Raw genomic sequence first — 24,004 nt, 5'->3', positions numbered from 1 at the left:
AAGCTCTTTTCCCCTAGTGTTTTTCCTCATTAGGCTCAATACCCAGGAGTGGTTGTAGATGTATTTTGTAGTGCACTTGGCATGCTCTATAGTGTTTTTTACCCACTCCACTTTGCCTATGTCCTCAAGCATGAGGTTTATGCAATGTGCAACACGTGTTAAAATCGGCAACTAGGGCCAAATTCCACTTTAGACAACTCATTTGATGGAGATGATTGCATTAAATCCCTCTTTTCGAGAGAACCAAAATCGACTTAAAGATCATCAAATTTGGACAAGCATAAATGTGTTTTTGAATGTATGCCCACACATTGTGCAAATTGTTCAGGTTGGCCACATCATCATGTAGGCTCATGAAGCCCAAGAGACATGTCACTTCACCCTCAACGACTTGTATAAATACAAGTGACCTCTCACCTAATTTGGCATCATCATCACTCACACATTCTTCTCTCTCCTTCTTTCATTGGTTTGTACAAATATTGGGCATTCTCTTTCTCTTAGGTTGGCCACATCATCATTTAGGCTCATGAAGCCCAAGAGACATGTCACTTCACTCTCAACGACTTGTATAAATACAAGTGACCTCTCACCTCATTTGGCATCATCATCACTCACACATTCTTCTCTCTCCTCTCATTGGTTCGTACAACTATTGGGCATTCTCTTTCTCTCACGTGTGGCAAAGAGGACGAATTTCAGATTGAAGTACAGGGCTGAAAATTTCAAGAGTTCATTGAAGTTTGACCTGCGTTGACTGCAAAGTTGACTAAGTTTTATGCAGATTTTATCACTGTTTTGGGCTGACTTTGGCCACTGTTGAAGGCAGAGTTTGACTGCCTTTGACCGAGCTTCAAAGGGGAAGTTTCACTAATGTGTTGACCATCTTTGACTTTCTAGTTAGGGTTGAATTTCACTGTAGTTGACTGCAGAGTTGACAGGGTTGTTTTGACTTTGATTTTGCAAATCAACTTTGAATTTTTGTACTCTCTCTCTCTCTTGAACATTTGATATAATAATAAAAAGAATTGATCAAAGGGTTTTCCCCACATTGGGGTTTTTCCCTGGCCACTGCCAAATCTGGTGTTCCCTTGTCTTGGCTTGTTTTCTATATTTTATTTTATGTTCTATCTATAGTTATTGTCAATGTGATTTATGGTTAATGTGATTGCTATTGGAAAAACTAAACTAGAAATTGTCATTGGGCTGCCAAAGGAACATTGAAGTAATTGTGCTAAGCATTAAACATACCATTGTTAACTAAAATTAACATGGTATCGGAGCTCAGGTGAAGAGAAAGCCCAAACACGAGAGAGAAGAGCAATCACTAAAGGAGATTTGTTAGACAAGATTATTGGACTAGCCTCAATGGCTACTACATCTGTTTTGCGACTTTGGCCACTGTTGAAGGTTAAGTTTGACTGCCTTTGACCGAGCTTTAAAGGGGAAGTTTTGCTGATGCGTTGACCATCTTTGACTTTCTAGTTAGGGTTGAATTTCACTGTAGTTGACAGGGATGTTTTGACTTTGATTTTGCAAGTCAACTTTGACTTTTTGTACTCTCTCTCTGTGGAACATTTGATATAATAATAAAAAGAATTGATCAAAGGGTTTTTCCCCACATTGGGGTTTTTTCCTGGCATCCGCCAAATTTGGTGTCCTCTTGTGTTGGCTTGTTTTCTGTATTTTATTTTATGTTCTATCTATAGTTACTGTCAATGTGATTGCTATTGGAAAAACTAAATTGGAAATTGTCATTGGGCTGCTAAAGGAACATTGAAGTAATTGTGCTAAGCATTGAACATACCATTGTTAACTAAAATTAACATGGTATCAGAGCTCAGGTGAAGACAAAGCCCACGCACGAGAGAGAAGAGCAATCACTAAAGGAGATTTGTTAGACAAGATTATTGGACTAGCTTCAATGGCTACTACATCTTACTTCAAATCTGAGGATAAGCTCAAGGACAAATCTAACTATCATGCATGGAAGATGAATTTGGATTTGACTTTGGAAGAGCATGATGCCATGGACTATGTGCAGGGAAGAGTGGTGGAGCCTCTTTTAAATGCACCTGCTGCTGCAAAGATGAAGTACAAGAAAGGTGAGGTCAAAGCTAAAAGAATTATGATAGACTCCATTCAAAAGCATTTGGTTGCCTACATTTTTGATTTGGGAACATCTAAGGAGATGTATGATAAGCTGGTTGGGATGTTCAAAGTAAACAATGCAAATCAAATCCTCTTTCTCAAGAACAAGTTGAAGGACATCAAGATGGATAAAGGGGAGTCTATCCAATCCTACTTTATGAAAATAACACAAATCAAGAATGACCTACTATTTATTGGAGAAGTTATTGCTGACAGGGAGCTCACTTTCATTGCACTTGGGGGTCTCCCAAGAGCATGGGATATGTTTAACACCACCATTCTCAACAATGACAGGATTCCTTGTTTCGATGAATTATTGGTTAGATGCACTCAAGAGGAGACAAGGATGATGGAGAGAGACAAGCCCTCAAATGGAAATGAACCTACTACTTTCTCCGCTCATGCAAAGAAGAAAAATAGTGCTGGTCTAAGGAGATAAGGTCAAGGGTTCAAGCAAGGATTTAAAGAAGGAAGGAAAGGAAGGTGCTACAATTGTAATAGGTTTGGCCACTATGCTAGAGTGGCCTCACAAGAAAATTTTTCCAAGAGATGACGACAACAACAACAACAATTACAAAGGCAATGGCAATCAAAGAAACAACAAGTTCAACAATAAAGGAAGGAGGATGCTCCCGTTGCTTGATATGGATATGGTCGACCTCCCAAAAGGACAAGAAATTCCAAGTATGAGGAAAGTAATGTTGTAGAAAAACAAAAGGAGTTTTATCTTATTTCCGCTCTATCTACTGCCTCTCCTTCGGATACGTTGGATCATTGGTTGATTGATAGTGGAGCCTCAAGGCACTTCACTGGGTACAAAGAGGCTCTCTCAATTTGATTGAAAAGAACACTAATTTGGAAATCATACTTGGAGATAATGCCACCTGCCCCGTGAAAGGGATAGGTACTGTCACTCTTCACTTAAATCAAGGGCAAACCATTCATCTACAAGAAGTATTGTATGTGCCTGATTTGAAGAAGAACCTGGTGTCTATTTTTGCGATGGAAGATAAAGGCTTCAAGGTAGCATTCTTTGATGGAAAGGTACGTATTTGGCAAAGAAACCCTAAAGATGCATTCACACTTGGATTTAGGGTTGATGGCCTCTATCAAGTTGGGGGAAGTCCTTTGGGAACCTTGACTTGCAATACTTCTCTTCAATCTGAATTATGGCACTAGAGATTTTCCCACCTTCATTACAAAGGTCACAGGTATGCTCGATTTCAACATAAACCATGAAGGAGTTTGTCAGGGTTGTGCAGTTGGGAAACTTACAAGGGGACCATTCCTTTCAAGTGAGCCAAACTACCGATATTCTTCAATTGGTCCATTCTAACCTATCTGGTATGTTGCCTGTAACATCATTGGGAGGATACTTGTACTATGCAATTTTTGTGGATGACTTCTCTCGCAAAACATGGATCTATGGATGAAGTGTTCAAATGGTTCTGTTCGTTTAAAGCATTGGTGGAAAATCAAACAGGGAAGAAAATCAAGATATTGAGGACCGAAAATGGAACCGAATATGAATCAAATGAATTCAATGACTTTGGAAGAGAGACTGGCATTAAGAGGGAGACAAACGTTGCATACACCCTTGAGCAAAATGGAGTTGTTGAAAGGAAAAATTGAACAATCATGGAAGCCACCTGTGCCATGCTCCATGATCAAGGTCTACCGAAGTTCTTATGGGGAGAAGCTGCCAACACTGTCGTGTATGTTCAAAATAGGAGCTTGCATCAAGCATTGGATTTCAAGACACTCGAAGAAGTTTTCACTGGTAAGAAACTTGATGTTTCTCATTTTAGAATATTTGGTTGTCCTGTATATTTTCATGTGCCTAAAGAGAAAAGAAACAAGTTGGAAGCATCTGGGAAGAAAGGTACATTTGTGTGCTACAATGAAAATTCAAAGGCATATAGAGTCTATGTGCTTGGTCAAAGAGATGTGGAAGTAAGCCATGATCTCACCTTCGATGAAGACATTGCCCTTGGGAAAGCCAGACATCTCTCTATCCCTAGGAAGGACAATGATGATGCTATGGAAAAACAGGATGAACCTCCTATAGATGAGCCTATTCCCGATGTTGAAGCACTAATGGATCCCATTGATCCACCCCCTGGTGATCCCTCTACCTCAAGGAAAAGACCTTTGTGCCTCAAAGACACTCTCGAAGATGCTCAAAGACATATTGCTCCAAGAGGGAGATTTCGTGAAAGTAAGAAGCCAAATAGGTATCAAGGATACTTAGCTACTATGAGTACTATTGTTCAAATTGAGCCATGTACGTTTGAAGAAGCCGTAAACCACCAAGTCTGGAAGGATGCGATAAATGAGGAATATGAATCTCTCATGAAAAATGATGTCTGGGATGTTGTGCCTAGACCGAAGGACAAGTCCGTAGTCACTTCAAAATGGCTATACAGAATTAAACATGGAGCAGATGGGAGTGCTGAGAAATATAAGGTCAGGTTTGTTGCTCGAGGCTTCTCTCAAAAGGAAGGAGTGGACTATGATGAGATATTTGCACCAGTTGCCCGGTAAACCACTATCCGATCTATTATTGCTCTTGTTGCTACTCAAGGATGGAGCCTCCATCAAATGGACGCTAAGACTGCTTTCTTGGATGGCTCGCTTAAGGAGGAATTCTACTTGGAACAACCTCAGGGGTTCAAAGTACAAGATTAGAGGACACATGTACGCAGGTTGAAGAAAGCTCTCTATGGGTTGAAGCAAGCCCCTAGGGCTTGGTATGAGAGGATTGACAATTATCTCGTGAAGCTGGGATTTACAAGGAGTGATGCTGATCCTAACCTATAGTTCAAGGTTGAAAAGGACATGCCTCTCATTTGTTCCTATATGTAGATGATCTCTTTCTCACAGGTGTAGACCCTCTCATTTATCAATGCAAGAGGGAGTTGGGTTCCGAGTTCAAGATGAAGGACCTAGGACTGATGCATTACTTCCTAGTCCTTGAGGTCTGGCAAATTCCAGGCAGGATTTTCCTTTCACAAGGAAAATACATTATGAAGTTGCTAGAGAGATGTGGGACTGTGGATTGCAAGTCTGTGCTTACTCCGATGGAACTCAACTTTAAGAAGCTATGTGGAAGTGCTACTGGGCCCGCATTGGCAAACCCTTCCGAGTATTGACAACTTGTGGGGGCCTTGATGTTCTTGGTAAACTCTCGTTCGGACATATGCTTTGTTGTGAATACGTTGAGTCAATTTATGGTCGAGCCTCATCACATACATTAGATTGCTGATAAGAATCTCTTGAGATATCTCTGTGGCACAATCAACTATGGACTGAGATATATTGCTGGGAATTTGAGGCTACATGGATATTATGATGCTGACTGGGCTGGCAGTGTGGTAGATAGAAAGAGCATGTTAGGATATTGCTTCTCATTAGGATCTACTTCGATTTCTTGAATGAGCAGGAAGCAAAAACTGATTGTTCTAAGCACCGTCGAGGCTGAATATATTGCTGCTAGTATGGCTTGTTGTGAAGTTATTTGATTGAGGAAGGTCTTTAATGAGCTATTTGAGCATGTGTTGGATACTATCGTGATCTTTTGCGACAACCAGAGTGGAATTTTCCTTTTAGAGAATCTGTGTTCCATGACCGCTCCAAACACATTGATATCAGGTACCACTTTATCTGGGATATTGTACAAAAGGGAGCAATAAGGCTCCAACACATCAAGACTGATGAGCAGGTTGCAGACATCGTCACGAATCCCTTAGGGAAGGTCAAATTCTTAGCCTTCTGAGAGAGACTTGGGGTCGTGGAGGGTCCTATTTGAGTTGGACATTGTGCTCTGGGAGCTCCTGGGTGCTTGGGGTACTTCTTGGAGCTATTAGTGACCATAGGGTGAGTGGTTCACCTTCCCCTATTGGTGCGTTGTTTATAGGGTGAGTGGTTTACTTTCCCCTGTGATTGATGGTTGACATGTGTGTAGGGTGAGTGGTTCACCTTCCCTTACGATTGATGACACGTGTAGGCTGAGTGGTTCACCTTCCCCTACGATTGACATATGCATAGGATGAGTGGTTCACCTTCTCCTATGGCATATGAGCATGATGAGTGGTTCACCTTCTCCTATGGCATATGAGTAGGATGAGTGGTTCACCTTCTCCTGTTGATGCCCAACATACATCTTACCCATGTAGTCCGAGACTCATGGGAAGTACCTCTCATCTGGCCAATGAGTTGGGAAAAGTGGATAGGGACCATAACACTACCAATGGATGCATCGTGTACTATCGTACTCCCTATGTCTAGGATGCATGGTGTTCAACAACTTGATCTGGGATCAAGTCTGATTGAGGTTCTACCTCTGGACTGACTTTTGTCAGTGGAGAGTGGTAAGGTCTTGTGACTCACTCTCGATCGATTCTTCTTCATTATTCATATCAGTGTTCAACAGAGCAAAGATGAGATGAGATACAAAGATGGTACATGATGACAGGATGGCATGATGATCGATGATGATGGATGGATTGGCAGGTGGAATTCTCCCTAGTTGAGAGGGAGTGTTAAAATTGGCAACTAGGGCCAAATTCCACTTTAGACAACTCATTTGATGGAGATGATGATTGCATTAAATTCCTCTTTTTGAGAGGACCAAAATCGACCTAAAGATCATCAAATTTGGACAAGTAGAAATGTGTTTTTGAATTTATGCCCACACATGTGCAAATTGTTTAGGTCCGCCACATCATCATGTAAGCTCATGAAGTTCAACAGACATGTCACTTCACCCTCAACAACTCGTATAAATACAAGTGACCTCTCACCTCATTTGGCATCATCATCACTCATTCTCTCTCCTTCTCTCATTGGTTCGTACAACTATTGGGCATTCTCTTTCTCTCATGTGTGACAAGGAGGACGAATTTTACACTGAAGTACAGGGCTGAAAATTTCAGGAGTTGACTGAAGTTTGAGTTGGACCGCATGCCTATTTGACGTCAGGGTTGACTTTAGTTTGACCAAGTTTGACCGCAGATTTTATTACTGTTTTGGGCTGACTTTGACCACCGCTGAAGGCCGAGTTTGACTACCTTTGACCGAGCTTCAAAGGGGAAGTTTTGTTGTTGTGTTGACCATCTTTGACTTTCTAGTTAGGGCTGAATTTGACTGTAGTTGATTGCAGATTTGACAAGGCTGTTTTGACTTTGATTTGGCAAAGTCAACTTTGACTTTCTATACTCTCTCTCTCTCTACTAAACATTTGATATAATAATAAGAAGAATTGATCAAAGGGTTTTCCCCACATTGGGGTTTTTCCCTAACATCCGCCAAATCTGGTGTCCTTTTGTCTTGGCTTGTCTTCTGCATTTTATTTTATGTTTTATCTACAGTTACTGTCAATATGATTGCTATTGGAAAACTAAATTGGAAATTGTCATTGGGCTCCTAAAGGAAAAGGAACATTGAAGTAATTGTGCTAAGCATAGAACATACCATTGTGTTGAAACTGGAAATTAGTGCCAAAATCCACCTTGGACAGCTCATATGATGGAGATGATATTTTTATTGGATTCCTCTTTCCGAGAGGTGCAGGTTTGATCTAAAGATCATCTCATTCTGACAAGCAAAAGTGGAATTATGCATTTATTTCTTCTGTGGACAAATTGTTAAGGCTGGCTCTAGTCAAATGTAGGCTCATAAAGCCCAACTGTTGTGTCTCTTCACCCTCAACTTTGTGTATAAATAGAAGAGGCATTTTCGTCATTTGGACACATTTTAACACACATCTTTCTCTCTCTTTTTCTCATTGCTTCATACAAAAAACAAGAGCATCTTCTTCTCTAGGCGTTGACTTGGGTTGACTGAAATTGTAGGCCGAAAATTTCAGATTCGTTTTTGGCAAATTGCAGTAGTGTTGACCAGCGTTGACCGAGGGTCAAACCTCCACCTTTGACTGTGTTTTTCAAGAAGAAAGTTTGATTTCTTTAGGCCGTATCTCCTAGGACAACAATCGAGGTATATGCAGCTATTTGACTTGAATTGAACACAGGCCCTTTGACCGTAGAGTTGACTATGCTTTGATCAAGTTTGATTGGATTTTTTGGGACTTTTTTGGGCTGATTTGGACTATCTTTGGAGGCCGAGTTGAGTGGGTTTAACCGATCTAATTTGGAGGAGAATTTTTGCTGGTTTGACCAACGTTGACTTTTTGGTTAGGGCATCCTGTTGGCTGCTGTTTGACTGGACTGTTTTACAGTGATTGGGCAAGAAAATTTTGTATGAAGTACTCTGTCTCTTTGAACTTTTGAAGAATAATAAGAAGATTTGATCAAAGGGTTTTCCCCACATTGGGGTTTTTCCTTGGCATCTGCCAAATATTGTGTCCTCTTGTCTTGGCTTGTCTTCTGCTTATTGTTTATGTTCTATTTGCATTTACTATCAATGTTAATGTGATTGCTAATCTGGAATTTGATATTGGGCTTATAAGAAAAAATGAAGTAAATTGCTCTAAAGCATAAAACATACCATTGTTATCTAAAATTAACATGGTATCAGAGCTAAGGTGAAGACAAAGCCCAAGCAAGAGTGAGAAAAGCAATCACTGAGATTTGTTGGACAAGGACAAGATTCAATGGCCTCCTCATCTTACTTCAAATTTGATGACAAGGTCAATGATAAGTCTGATTATCATGCATGGAAGATGTCTCTTAACTTGACTTTGGAAGAGCATGATGCTATGGACTATGTGTAGGGAAAGATCGCCAAACTTCCTTGAAATGAACTGGCTACTGCTAAGACAAAGTACAAGAAAGGTGAAGTCAAAGCTAAGAAGATCATTGGGGATTCTATTCATAAGCATTTAGTTGCTTATGTCTCTGATTTGGGCACATCTACAGAGATGTATGACAATGTTAGGTCTAAGACTTTTGTGATCCATAATGTAGATATAAGTCTTTCGGATTAATCACATCGTTAGGATTTGGTCGATGTTTCGAACCAACTAATGTGGTTCATCCGACAAGTTGGTTAGCGTGTTTAAAGCTAGCAATGCAAACCAAGTTCTCTTCCTTAAGAACAAGTTGAAGGACATAAAGAAGGGAAGAGGAGACGATATCCAATCCTACTCCATGAGGATTATCGAAATAAAAAAATGATCTCCTTTCAATTGGAGAAGTTATTGCTAATAGGGAGCTCACTCTCATTGACCTTGGCGGTTTCCCTTGTGAATGGGATGTGTTCAACACTACTATCCTCAACAATGACTGGATTCCAGGTTTTGATGAATTGTTGACTAGATGTACTCAAGAAGAAACAAGGATGATAGAAAGAGACATGCCTTCAAATAGGAATGATCCTACTGCATTCTCCGCTCATGCTAAAAAGAAGAACAATGCAGGCTCAAAGAAGCAATGTCAAGACCAAGATTCAAAATGGAAGAAAGGGTAGATGCTTCATTTGTAACAGGGTTGGCCACTATGCTAGGGAGTGTCCTATTAAAAGGGATACAGCTCAGGATGATGACAACAACAACTGCAACAATTTCAGGGGCAACAACAATCAAAGGAATGGCAGGTTCAATTACAAAGGGAAAAGGAATGCTCACGCTACTCAATATGGAAATGGTCGACCTCCCAAAAGATCAAGAAACTCCAAGTATGATGAATCTAATGTTGTAGATAACAAGCAAAAAGAATTTTATCTTATATCAGCCCTCTCTTCTGCCTCTCCTCTGGATACTTTGGGAAATTGGTTGATTGATAGTGGTGCCTCAAGGCATTTCACTGGGTATAAGGAAGCTCTTTCAAATTTGATAGAAAATGATACAAATTTGAAAATCATTCTTGGAGAAAATCCCACCTATCCTGTGAAAGGAGTTGGGAATGTTACTCTTCAATTGAATCAAGGCAACATCATTCATCTATAAGAAGTACTATATGTACCCGATCTAAAGAAGAACTTGGTGTTTATCTCGGTAATTGAGGACAAAGGATTCAAGGTGGCATTCATTGATGGAAAGGTATGTGTTTGGAAAAGAAACTTCAAAGAAGCATTTACTCTTGGATTCAGGGTTGATAGCCTATATCAAGTTGGAGGAAGTCCATTGGGAACTATGTCTTGTGACACATCTCTTCTATCTGAATTATGGCATCAAAGATTTGCTCTTCTTCATTATAAAGCCCTACCCGATGCAAGGTAGATGGTGACAGGTATGCCCGAATTTAAATTAGAACATGAAGGTGTTTGTTAGGGATGCGCCGCAGGAAAACATACAAGGGGACCATTCCCCTCAAGTGATAGCAAGACTACTAATATTTTGCAATTGGTTCATTTTGATCTATCTGGTATGTTGCCCGTGACATCTTTGGGAGGATATTTATATTATGTTATCTTGTGGATGACTTCTCTCGCAAAACTCAGATTTATTTCTTGAAGAAGGATGAAGTGTTCACATGGTTCTGCTCTTTCAAAGCCTTGGTCGAAATTCAAACAGGGAAGAAGATCAAAATATTGAAGACCGATAATGGAACCGAATATGAATCAAATAAGTTCAATGACTATTGTAGAGAAGCTGTCATTAAGAGGGAGACTATTACCACATATACTCCTGAGCAAAATGGAGTTGCTGAAAATAGAATCATTCCATTATATAAGCCACCCGTGCCATGCTTCATGATCAAAGCCTTCCGAAGTTCCTATGGAGAGAAGTTGCCAACGCTGCCGTGTATGTTCAAAATAGATGCCCTCATCAAGCATTGGACTCCAAAACTCTTGAAGAAGTTTTCACCGGTAAGAAACTTGATGTTTCTCACTTTAGAATTTTTGGTAGCCTTGTGTATTTTCATGTGCGAAAAGAAAAGAGAAGCAAATTGGATGCATCTAAGAAGAAAGGAACATTTGTGGGCTACAGTGGAACTTCAAAGGCATATAGAATCTATGTGCCTGGTCAAAGAGAAGTGGAAATAAGTCATTATGTCACCTTCGATGAAGATGCTGCCCTTCGGAAGATTAGGAACCTTCTTATTCCATGGAAGGACAAAGAAGAAGATACAAGAAAGCAAGGAGAACCACATGATGAGCCGATGCCCGATGCTGAAGGACCAATGGATCCCATTGATCCACCTCCCCATGAGCCCTCCTAAAAGAGGAGACCCTCATGGCTTAGGGAAACTCTCAAAGATGCCGAGAGACATATTGCACCAAGGGGGGCATTTCGTGAAAGTAAGAAGCCGAATAGGTACCAAGGGTACTTCGCTGCCATGAGCACCATTATTCAAACTGAGCACATTCGAAGAAGCTGTGAAGCATTAAGTTTGGAAGGATGCTATGAACGAAGAGTATGAGTCGATTATGAAGAATGATGTCTGGGATGTGGTTCCTAGACTGAAGGACAAATCTCTTGTCACCTTGAAATGGCTCTACAAGATCAAGCATGGAGTTTATGGAAGTGCTGAAAAGTTCAAGGCCAGGTTTGTTGCTCGAGGCTTCTCTCAAAAGGAATGTGTGGACTATGATGAGATATTTGAGCTAGTTGCTCGATATACCACCATTCATTCGATCATTGCCCTTGCTGCTTGTCAAGGATGGAATTTACATCAAATGGATGTCAAGACTACCTTCTTGCATGGTTCACTTAAGGAGCAAGTCTATGTGGAACAACCTGAGGGGTTCGAAGTTCAAGATTAAAAGACACATGTATGCAGGTTGAAGAAAGCCCTTTATGGGTTGAAGCAAGTTGACCAAGCTTGGTATGAGAGGATTGACAACTATTTGATGAAGCTGGGTTTTACAAGAAGTGAAGCTGATCCAAACCTTTACTTCAAGGTTGCAAATGATAGACCTCTTATATTGGTACTTTATGTGGATGATTTCTTTCTGACAGGTGCAAACCATCTTATTTATCAATGCAAGAGGGAGTTGGCTTCCGAATTCGAGATGAAGGACCTAGGATTGATGCACTACTTCTTAGGTTTGGAGGTCTAGCAAAAGCCAGGTGAGATTTTCCTTTCCCAAGGAAAATACATTGTGAAGCTACTTGAAAGATTTGGGATGGTGGATTGTAAGTCCGTGACTACTTCGATGGAACTCAACTTCAAGAAGTTATGCGGAAGTGTTGCTAGGCACGATTTGGGAAATCCTTCTGAGTATCGTCAACTCGTGAGGGTCCTGATGTTCTTAGTGAACTCGTCCAGACATATGCTTTTTAGTGAATACATTGAGTCAATTTATGGTCGAGCCTCATCACATACATTGGATTGCTGCCAAGAATCTTTTGAGATATCTCTAGGGCACAATCACCTATGGACCGAGATACACTGCCGGGAATTTGAGGCTCCATGGTTATTCAGATGCTGACTTGGTTAGCAGTGTGTTGGATCGTAAGAGCACATCAGGATGTTGCTTCTTATTAGGTTTTGCTTCGATATCCTGAATGAGCAGGAAGCAAAAATCGGTAGCTTTGAGCACTGCTGAGGCCGAATATATTTTTGCTAGTATGGCCTCCTGTGAAGCTGTTTGGTTGAGGAAGCTCTTTAGTGAGTTGTTTGGGCATGTGTTGGATACCATAGTGATCTACTGCAACAACCAAAGTGGGATTTGTCTTTCTGAGAATCCCGTGTTTTATGAACGCTCCAAGCATATTGATATCAGGTACCACTTTATCCGGGATATGGTGCAACGGGGAGCAATTAGGCTTCATCACATTGGGACTGATGAGTAGGTCGTAGATATTCTTACGAAGCCCCTCAGGAAGGTCAAATTCTTAACCTTTCGTGAACGACTTGGAGTCGTGGAGAGACCCTCTTATGAGGGCCTCGTTTGAGTTGGATATTAAGCTCTGGGAGCTCCGGGGGGGCTTGGGGTACTTGGATCTATGAGCGACTGTAGGGTGAGTGGTTCACCTTCCCCTAGTGGTGCGTTGTGTATAGGGTAAGTGGTTCACCTTCCCCTGTGATACCCCATGATGGTTGATATATGCATAGGATGAGTGGTTCACCTTCTCCTGTGGCATATGAGCAGGATGAGTGGTTCACCTTCCCCTGTCGATACATCCTACCCATGCAGTCCGGGACTCATGAGAAGTACCTCTCATCTGGCCAATGAGTTTGGAAATGAGGATAGGGACCATAGTACTACTGATGGACGCATCGTGTACTACTGTACTGCCTATGCTAGGATGTTTGATATTGATCTGGGATCAATGGAGATTGACTTCAGGTTAGTGGAGAGTGGTATGATACACTCTCGATCATTTCTTCTTCATTATTTCTTCATGGTTCAACAAAGCAGAGCAGAGTAGGGATGTCAGAGATGGTACAGATTGACAGATGGTTTGGCAAGTGGATTTCTCCCTAGTTGAGAGGGAGTGTTAAAATTGGCAACTAGGGCCAAAATCCACCTTGGACAACTCATATGATGGAGATGATAATTTTATTGGATTCCTCTTTCCGAGAGGTGCAGGATTGATCTAAAGATCATCTCATTTTGACAAGCAAAAATGGAATTATGAATTTATTTCTTCTATGGACAAATTATTAAGGTCGACTCCAATCAAATGTAGGTTCATAAAGCGCAACCATTGTGTCTCTTCACCCACAATGTTGTGGATAAATAGAAGAGGCATTTTCCTCATATGTACACACCTCAACACACATCTTTCTCTCTCTTCTTCTCATTGTTTCGTACAACAAACAAGATCATCTTCTTCTCTAGGCATTGACTTGGGTTGATTGAAATTGTAGGCCGAAAATTTCAGATTTGTTTTGGGCAAATTGTAGTAGCGTTGACCGAGGGTCAAACCTCCACCTTTGACTGTGTTTTTCAGGTAGAAAGTCTGATTTCTTTAGGCTACATCTCCTGGCACAAAAAGCGAGGTATTTGCAGCTATTTGACCTGCATTGAATGCAGCCCTTTTGACCACAGAGTTGACTGTGCATTGACCAGGTTTGATCGGATTTTTTAGGATTGTTTTGGGCTGATTTGCACTGTCTTTGGAGGCTGAGTTGACTAGGTTTGACTGAGCTAATTTGGAGGAGACTTTTTGCTGGTTTGACATTGACTTTCTGGTTAGGGCATCCTGTTGATTGCTATTTGACTGGATGATTGGGTAGGAAAATTTTGTTTGAAGTACTCTCTCTCTGCTGAACTTTTGAAGAATAATAAGAAGATTTGATCAAAGGGTTTTCCCCACATTGGGGTTTTTCCATGGCATCCGCCAAATATTGTGTCCTCTTGTCTTAGCTTGTCTTCTACTTATCGTTTATGTTCTATCTTCATTTACTATCAATGTTAATGTGATTGCTAATATGGAATTTGATATTGGGCTTATAAGAAAAATTGAAGTAAATGGCTCTAAAGCATAGAACATACCATTGTTATATAAAATTAACACATTGTTAACTAAAATTAACGACATGCAATCGAAAATATGGTCTTATATTTGGACTCTAGCATCTTTCTAGCAAGAACATAGTTTGAGGCATTATTTGTGATGAATTGCACTACATTCTGCTCCCCCACTTGCTGAATAATGTCATCCGAAAGCTCAAATAGAAGGTTTGCATCCTTCACCTTATCAGATGCATCAACTGATCTAAAAAACATGGTTCCTTGAGGGAAAGGAGCAAGGAAATTAATGATAGTGCGGTTCTTTCCATTGGTCCATCCATCTAACACGATGGAACAACTTGTTTTGAGTCATGACTCTCTATACTCAACCAAATGCTCATCAATGGAAAAAATATCTTTTTGCGAAGAGCTCCCCTCAAGTCATGCATAGTAGGGCCTTTGAAGCCCTTTCCTGCAGCTGTAACAGAGTCCCACATAGCTTGGTAATAAGGTGAGTAGGCAACATTAAATGGGATATCTGCATCATGCCACCATCTAGAAATGTATTGAAAAGAAGATTCTTTTCATTGCTTTTCCAGTGGTCATCCAAAGTGGGTTGATGCTGAGTTAGACTTGATTGGGAGGATCTGAGGAAGTGGGATTAGCAGAGGCAGTGGCAGAGGATGAGAAATAACTCTGGATGTTCATCCTCTTTGTTCCTTTAGATTGTTGGCCTTGATGATAAGACCCAAGAGCAGGAGGAACATAGTGAAAGGGGTCATTGGTGGAAGGGATAGAAGAGGAGTCTTGAATCTCAAAATCATCATACCCACTCTCTTTCATGGCTTGTAAAATTTCCTTCTTCCTTGTAATTTCTTCTTGGATAACCTTCTCCCTAGCCTTATTCTCCTCAAACTTCTCAAACTTGGCAAGGTATTCTACCCTAACAGGACCGGTTGCTTCCTTTTGTGCATCACATGGCTTTACTTGGCCTCTTATCCCAACCAAGTGTTGTTTCAACTTGAGGATACCTCCAGCTCCCATAGGTTTATTGCGAAATTTGCATATCATTTTTCCATCAATCACGTCACAATGAGCTAATGCAGTGTCCTTGGCTTTTGGATGCATGATGGCTAGAAATATTTGAAATTTGCAAAGAAATCTGGCAATTAAAAAAAATTGCAGCTAAGAAAAATGGAAATCCGAAGATAAATTTGGGAAAAAAATGGGGCATATTTAGCCTACAAAATTTGATAGCATAGAACTAGAGCTTTGATAGCAATGTAGCATAGAACACATAAAAAAATTAAATACATAGACAACAGTGAAATGCGGATTTTTTCAAGTGAAACAACAGTGAAATACGGATTTTTTCAAGTGAAAAGCCTTACCTGGAAATGCAAACTAGCTTCTTTAGCCTCCTCTTGAAGATGCTAACTCTAGTAACAACTCCAAACTATCTCCAAAATAGCTTCAAGTCCAACTTCAAGCCTCCATGATGACTACTCCAACAAAAACTCAACACTCTCCAAACTCCTAATGAAACTCACAAAAACTCCAAATGAGATGTGTGAGGCAACCTCCTTTTATTGGCTTGGGGGGGCTATTTTTGGAGGCAAACAACCCTTAGTTTCCCTGCAAACCACCTCACAAGCCTCCAAGAAATCGCTGGTGGGGCTGCGGCTGGTGTGGCAATGAGCTGGCCGGTTTATGATGTAACTGGCCAGTTTATCCATAAACCGGCTGGGTAGGCCCATTTAAAAAAAGATAGGGCGAAACAGGTGGTCTGACTGGGTTTCTTGGCCGGTTTGAATGGTTTAGCCAGTGAAACGGCCGGTTTGACTGGTTTCAGGTTCAGACCGGCTGGTTTTTAATACTACAATGACAAGTCGGCTCGGCCTTTGAGAGGCACCTATTCGGCCCCCAAAGAAGCTATATATAAGGTCACTTGATGTCCCTCATTTGGCAATTCATGGATCATCATCAAGAGATATCTTTCTGCTCTTTCTTATGCGAAGAAGGATAAGAAAATGGAGGATGAAGCTGGAAGAAAAGAAGAAGAAATTGCACATGTGAAGACTACTTTTTGTGCTGCTCACATCATACATGTGTGTTCTGACCAGTGTTGCACACATCGCGATCGGGATTTAATCGGCGCCGGGAAAAAAGCGGAAAAAATCGTTAAAATCGGGAAAAAATCGGAAAAAAGCGGGAAAAAATCGTTTGGCACAAAAATATTCATTTTTTTTCATTTTTTTTCAATTTTTTTAATATCTAAACCATCTACAACATAAAATAAATACATTGACACATAAATATGATAAAAAAACTAATATATAAGATGTTTAATATCATTTCTAGCGCTAAAATCACACATAACATTGAATCATGTCCTGAATAGTAAGTCCTGAGTCCCAAGTCCAACTCAGCCTCAAAATATCAACAAAAAATATGATAATGTATCTCATCATGTCATAATGTCATATACAATAAAATGAAAGTCTAATCCTATTGATTTCCTCTGCCCCTCTTGCGAGAAAATGGCACAACTTTCTCTTTCCCTCTAGATGTAGAAGCTGGTGCCTGTGGTGGTGGAAATGGCAGTGGAGTCTGACGTGCTCTAGAAGCTGAAGAACTAGTAGTAGCAGCTACAGGAGGCCGAGGTGGACGGAGACCACGTCCTCTGGTAGTGGTAGCCCGGGTAGCCCGGGTAGGCGGTGTCACCTCCTCCTCCTGCTCCTCCAACTCCTCCTCCTCCTGCTCCTGCTCCTGCTCCTGCTCCTGCTCCTCCTCCTCCCCCTCCTCCTCCCCCTCATCCTGCACTAACCAATCCTCAGTGGGATCCATGAGAGGCCTCTCGGTCTCAACCCTCCATTCAGCAGTGGTGTCAATCCCATCCAATGAGATGGCTTCCGTATCAGGTGTCTTCTCTAGTTGTTTCACCCACAATCGAAGATTGTAGTAGACATAGACCATGTCATTAAGTCTATGGGACTCCAACCTGTACAAAGTTCATGAAATAATAAATTAATAATTAATAATTAATATTATAAAAAAAATATTGTTTAAAACTTTAATGAATTCAAAAATTTATTTGGAAATTTGCAATATTTTAAATGTTTAAGTGTTAACCTATTGCGCTTCTTGTTGTGTATTTTTTCAAATACACTCCAATTGCGCTCACATCCCGAGGAGCTGCATGTTTGGCTGAGGATGCGTACGGCAAGATTTTGCAAAAGGGGTACTCTGCCACCATACATCTTCCACCATGCGTCTACAACAAAATTACAAATAAAATTTTAAATAAACATAAGAAAAAAATGGAATTTGAAGAAACAATGAAATTTGAAACAAAGTTACAAAGTACATACTACAAACTAAAAAATACCTGGCATTTTAACCGTCCTATCAATGACAGCCATCTCAAAGCCAAATGTGCCAGCTGACAACTTATATTGCTCAATTTGTCTAGAGACCTCCAATTTTTCTTCTGGAGTTCTCACCATCTTCTGGACACAGGTTAATAATCCTTCCACGACCTCAACATCAAAATTAAACCCACATGCATAAGAAAATGCAGGGTTCAGGAAAAGGCCAGCAGCATGAATGGGACGATGGAGTGTGTTGTTCCATCGCTCATCAATGACGTTCCATAGAAGGAGTTGTCTCTGGAACCCATCATCTCCCTTGTCATCATAGTAGGACCGAATGGCTTCTTTGGCCCTGTCCATGGCTTCATACAAATAGCCCATTGCGGGCTTCTCAGCATCAACCAACCGAAGAACCTTTACCAAAGGTTCTGTAACAGCGCACACCTCCTGCACTCCCGCCCAGAAGTCTTCCTGGTATGAAACTAGTCTGCAGACGGCCTCTCCTTCTGGTTTGCGGCTCATTGACGAAGCACGCCACTCCTCTGAAAGAAACATTCTCTTCAAATCCCACATAGAATTCAAGAGGGATTGAAGAGATATGAAACTCGTCGCAAACCGTGTAATGGCGGGGCGCACCAACTCTTTGTTGTTGGTGCATTTTCTCATCAAGCTAAGCACAGATGTGTGATTGTAAATAAATTTTGTGATGCTTTTTGATGAGTCAACAACCTCTTTGACAAAGGGAATTTTCCCAATGTCCTCTAACATCAAATCAATACAATGGGCAGCACAAGGTGTCCAAAATAAAGCAGGATGCCTGTCCATAAGCATTCTACCAGCAGCAACATAATTTGCAGCATTGTCCGTTATGACTTGGACAACATTTTCTGCACCCACCTCCAAAATAAACACATCCAGCAAATCACATAAAGTTTTTGCATCTTTGATTTGATGAGTTGCATCAACAGATTTGATAAACATAGTCCCCAAGGGACAACTAACCAAGAAGTTTATAAGGGTTCTCCCCTTTTGGTCAGTCCAACCATCTGACATAACAGTGCATCCTGTTTGTGCCCATGATGCCCTAAAATCCTCCAATCTTTGGGTGCAGTCACGCTTTTCATCTTGAAGAAGCCGGCCTCTGAAATCATGAAGAGAAGGGAGTTTGTACCCCGGGCCAACACTGGCAATAGCATCAACAGTAGGTTGGAAAAATGGATTATTCCTTATAATGCTGAAAGGAATATCACTCCAGAGGAGAAATTTTGTCATCAACTTGTCAGCTTTTTCTTTTTCAGTTCTTTTTAGCATTGAACCAATAGTTGGTTGTGAACCAGGTGTGGTTCGAGGAACAAAATATGATGATGCAGCTACCGGATTGACTGACGCTGCAGTAGAACCTGTGCCACTTGGCCCACTTCCTTCAGCTGACCTTTTTAGTTGCCTTTTGAGTTCTTCTTTGGCGTCTCTAGTGTGCTCTAATTCTCCCAATGCTCTCATGGCTTTTTGGATAATTTCAGCATTTGTCTTTAGACAGGGCCCCACATCACGTCCAGGGATTTGTGCAAGGTGGAACTTCAACCTGTATATCCCCCCGAATATTTCCTTTCCACACAACTTGCAATACAAGTTTTGTCTATCATTCGGAGTTTTAGGGTCACCATATTCCCAGAAAGGATCCAATTTCCTTGGCATGTTTGTTTTTGAATTTTGAATTTGCAAACCTATGGAAAAATAAGGATTAGGAAATAGGAATTTAGGATTACATAAATGATAATAGTAAATACAAATTACAATTTAGCATTTGCAAAATTACAAGCTAATTATTTCCAAAATCCCAATTTCTAAACCCAAGTTACCCAACCAAATGCCAAAAAACAATGAAAAATAAAAAAAAATAAACAATGTTTAAAGAAAATGAGAAAATAAAAATAAAAAATTGGTTCTCATAGTCATAACAAACAACCCATCCCAAATCAATGAAAAATTTCCAAAAATTCTTTAAAAACAATGAAAAACAAGGTTTTTATAGAACCAAAACAAAAAAAAATTAATCTACATACCTGGTTTATGGACAAATTGGTGATCTTGGCTTGGATTCCTCCTAAAATCGCTTGGATTCGCTCCCAAATCCGACGGCAACCCTCTCCCTCACTTCTTCTCCTCCTCCTCCGCGCGGACTGCTGAATGAAATAAAAGAAAAATCGATTTTCCATATAAAAAGAGCGCTGCCCCCGTGCCCGGCGATTTTAACATAAAAAATCGCGATTTTTTCGAAAAAATCGCTATAAAAAAAAGTGGCGATTTTTATGTATAAAAATCGCGATTTGAATCGGCTAAATGAAAAAATCGCGATTTTACGATAAAATCGCGATTTTAACAACACTGGTTCTGACAGGGCCAAAGTTTCTATAATTGCTAATTGCTTCCTGAGGTCAGACCCAAATTTCTCTGTGGTGAAGTATGTGATTTCTGTTGGAGAGTCAGGCCGAAATTTGGCCCCTATTGCAGACCTTTGACTGAAGTTTGTGGATGGTTGACTTGGCTACTTGAAGGATTGCTGAGGTTGTCATCTTACTGGTGGGTTTGCCTATGATCTTGACTTTGATGTCTCTCTTTTTGAATTGATTCTATGATGAAAGGTTTGCTGGGTTTTCCCCTTGTGGGTTTTGCCCTGGCCTCTGGCCTAATTTCTGGTGTCTCTTGTTTCTTGTGCACGGTGATCTCTACTTTCTTGCATAATTAAATGTATAATCGCTTGATGACATAATTGAATGAAGATAATGCTAAAAGTAAACATATATCAATCACAAGTAATTATCATGATCAGAAATTCAATCTTGCAATTGAATTTCAACATGCTTTATGTACCTGTGTTCTTATATTATCTTTTAATGTGTTTTTCAGGTCTTGGCTCCTCGTAATGGATACCTTCCTCTTCTTATTCCTGTCATAAAACCTCATTTTCAGAGTTCCTTGCCTCCTGGAACAGATACAGTATGGTTTGACTACAGAGGCTTACCTTTGAAATGGTAAATACTAAAGATAACTGCAAAGCTCTCTGTTTCCTTTGTTTGGTATTGTGTTTTATTGTACAGTTGTGCCGTAATCTTAAAAAATGAAGTGACCATTTATTTTTCTTTTAAACCATCTCTTATTCTAACATCAAACATTACTATCATATTTAGTGGGGTTGGATTGTGCATTTTTTCTTTGTTAACTTGGAAATGGGCGAGTCTATTTTTTGAGGAGTTGGTCATTTTATTCTTCCGTCAAAAACTCCATAGTTTAAAACTTCATTTAGTTGATTTCCTAGTCGACAGTGTTACTTAGGCTGTCTTTCATCGTAATATTTTAGCTAATATATTCATATAACCGACATTTCATTTGTTGGCATAATAAGAAGAGCCTAGGAAGGATTATATGCAATGATGAACTTGTAAAATGAGTAAAAGGAATGATATGTGAACATTGGGACAAGATGAGGCTCTGTAACAAAATTTTAAATAAAGTGGGGTAAATATCCTGATATAAACTTTTATGCACTGTATGGTTATTAATTATATCAATCCTGGACATCTTATGATTTGCGTATTGGTTATTATTTGTTTGTAGATTTGTGTCAAAGCTTTATAAACCTGAATGCCTACTTTGCTTGTTTGTAGGTACATTCCAACTGGAGTCTTGTTTGATCTTCTTTGTGCAGAGCCGGAAAGGCCATGGAATATAGTAGTAAGAGGCTCATGGCATCTTGGAAATTATAATTGAATGCAAAATATGATTTTCTGGGAGTTGTAGCCTTTGTGTTCAAGTGTCAATTTGACTTGCTTTCCTAGGTTTTGTGATGTTTTCTTTATTCCAAATTTAAGCAGAAACTTTAGCAGCTATATTGAACCATCTTCTATATATTTGTCTCCAAATGTATCTTCAATAAACCTTAATGTTCAACAAAGTTATATGGGTCAGTGCTTGGCCTGAAGCACAATTATATGCATTGAGGGTCATTTCTCACAAGATATTAGACAACGCCCAATAAATCTACAGAGGGACCAGATGTTAGGTAATGTAGAAGCCTTGGATGAAGATCTGGTGTTAGCTTTATGTCAGTGTTTGGTATGGGTATCTCTTACAGTAACATGTTGCTGGCGAATGCATATAGAAGCAATTGTAGTTGAAGGCAAATAATGTCATATAAAGGACCTCAGGACTTTTCTAGGACATTACCTACTTATTTATGAATTGGAATATGGATCAAAAGTGTAATGAATTCCTCCCTTCCTTTCAGTGTTTTACTCATCCAGTCCTCAACACATTTTGAAGTGGACATGGAATTTAGACCATCATCTAGCATGACAGTAATGGATGACAAAGAATTCCTTGGGGGTCTAACAATTAGAAATGTAACAACTGTCAACTCTTCTCTTGGAACATAACATCATTTCTGGAAAATAATCTTATGTTACTCTTTTATATTATTTAGAATGCCAGCCCTGGTTGGTCTGCCCATTTCCACAAGCTCCTGATGCAGCATCAAAAGTCACAACTTGAACTCAACAATGAGTTGGCAAGCTAAAGTATAAGTGTCAATTTCCACTCTGCAAAATTTCACATACAGAAAGGAATTAGAGACAATACCATTCCATGAAGAAACCATCATCTAGACATCAACATAGGCATTTGCTTGTGTAGAAAGGCACCTTAAGAAAATGTGAAAGAGCTGAAAGAAAGGCTGAAAAATTGCAAAAAATGAACTAAGAAAAATCTTTTTGAGGGTTTATTTGAGGGGTGAAATTTAAGAAATGCCTGAGCTGTGATGAGTATTACCTAAACCTAATAAGTTGTTGACAGTTTTGACCAAGTCAGGCAACTTTGACACAGTGAGACAAGTCTACTCAACAATATTTGTCAGTTTTCTGTAATGTTCCTAAATAGGAAATTAAGTGATAAACAAAGCAAGCAGACAATCCAGCAATCAGAAATGCGAATTTAACATCATACACCCATGAAAACGCTGGAAATAGAGAACTGCTGAGCCATTTTATTAAATCATCAAAGGAAAATACATCAGTGAATGTAATGGTGCACCTGGGATTGTCTCCAAGGACATGTGCGACAAAACCCAGGTGAGAAAACACTAATATGAGGGCTGCCCAACTGCTGCTCTAGAACTGATCTGCGCTGCCCAAAAACTGCGCTGTTTGCTGGAACAAAAAGGCTGGAATCACTGCTTCCTGTTCTCAGAAAATTATAAAACTTCAGATACTGGATCCTTAGCAAAAACCCACCAAAACCTAGGAAGGGTTTGGCCTAGTTCACACTTTTGAAATTCGATCCCCAAGGAGCCTGTCCTCTGCTGAAATTGGCAAACTCGGCCTATTTGAATGAAGCTGGAAAAGCTCTCCAAAACTGCCCCAAATCATCGGAATGAGAACCCCTATGAATTTCTTTCCTTCCCAAGTGTGATTCTGGTGCTGTGGCTCTTCCCCTCAAGACCCACGTAATGTCCAGTCTGGCCCTTTGCGCTGTCCTCCAAGACTGGGTTTCGAACTGCCTATTTGCTGCACCCACCTGCTCCAAAACTTCTCCGAAGTGCTGACCTCCTAATGTCCTTCAACTCTCCAGGTTCCTTCGGCTAGTGCTCGCCCAATGAAGCTCTATCCACAACTGCGTGTTCCCTTCTCTGACTGGCCCAGAAATACGCACTGCTAGTTTGTGGCTGAATGTGTTGGCTATGAATCCTCCCTGGTGCTCTTCAAAGTGCTATGAAACTGCCTTCCTAGGGTGGCACCCATAGTCCACCGAAGGTAAGGTTGAATCTCTTGCTTGAGAGATTCGTGGCTAAGCCAGTTGACTCGGCTAAGCAGCTCAAGCAAATAGTCTAGTGATTTTCAATATGCAAAAGTGAATGATCCCCCAAGTGAGGAGCTCTTCCTCCTTATGACTTTGTGGGCCTCCCTTTCCTCGTGTGGGCCCCCTCCAACAGCCATGCGATTTCCCTCCAAGGCAATTTGAATTGCCCAATGCGTTTTCCCACGTGGGTGGCCCCACCTTCCAATAGCAAATTAATCTGGCCTCATTTCTCCTAAGTTCCTAAGTCAAAATTGCTTGGGTCCTTTTCCTTAGCAAAATTTGTACAAAATTGTGAAGAGACAAAACCTGTTACAAATTCTTTTGGGAAG

General features: G+C 40.3%; 2 protein-coding genes across 7 annotated transcripts in view; one reads left to right on the top strand and one right to left on the bottom strand.

Moving 5' to 3' along the window:
• The window catches only part of LOC149228165 (autophagy protein 5-like), a 364,837-nt gene that overhangs the window by 45,086 nt on the left and 295,747 nt on the right, over positions 1 to 24,004 (top strand). For 4 of the 6 annotated variants that reach the window (XM_089378072.1, XM_089378071.1, XM_089378070.1 and 1 more), the window contains exons 2-3: positions 20,733 to 20,857; positions 21,491 to 21,557. In XM_089378072.1, coding sequence (XP_089234198.1) covers positions 20,733 to 20,857; positions 21,491 to 21,557 — 192 coding nt within the window. The remainder of the gene's footprint in view (positions 1 to 20,732; positions 20,858 to 21,490; positions 21,558 to 24,004) is intronic. The other 2 variants (XM_089378074.1, XM_089378073.1) reach the window with 1 other exon arrangement.
• LOC149228166 (uncharacterized) lies at positions 16,785 to 19,346 on the bottom strand. The gene is made up of 2 exons (XM_089375650.1): positions 17,587 to 19,346; positions 16,785 to 17,455 (listed from the first exon to the last, which is right to left on the bottom strand). The coding sequence occupies exon 1, from the start codon at positions 19,323 to 19,325 to the stop codon at positions 17,832 to 17,834; it is 1,494 nt and encodes a 497-aa protein (XP_089231776.1). The 5' UTR covers positions 19,326 to 19,346; the 3' UTR covers positions 16,785 to 17,455; positions 17,587 to 17,831.

Source organism: Pinus tabuliformis, chromosome J, assembly GCF_031772625.1.
Source record: "Pinus tabuliformis cultivar Carrire ecotype Pingquan chromosome J, CPIR1, whole genome shotgun sequence".
Lineage (NCBI taxonomy): Eukaryota > Viridiplantae > Streptophyta > Pinopsida > Pinales > Pinaceae > Pinus > Pinus tabuliformis.
This window is presented reverse-complemented; position numbering and strand designations above follow the sequence as displayed.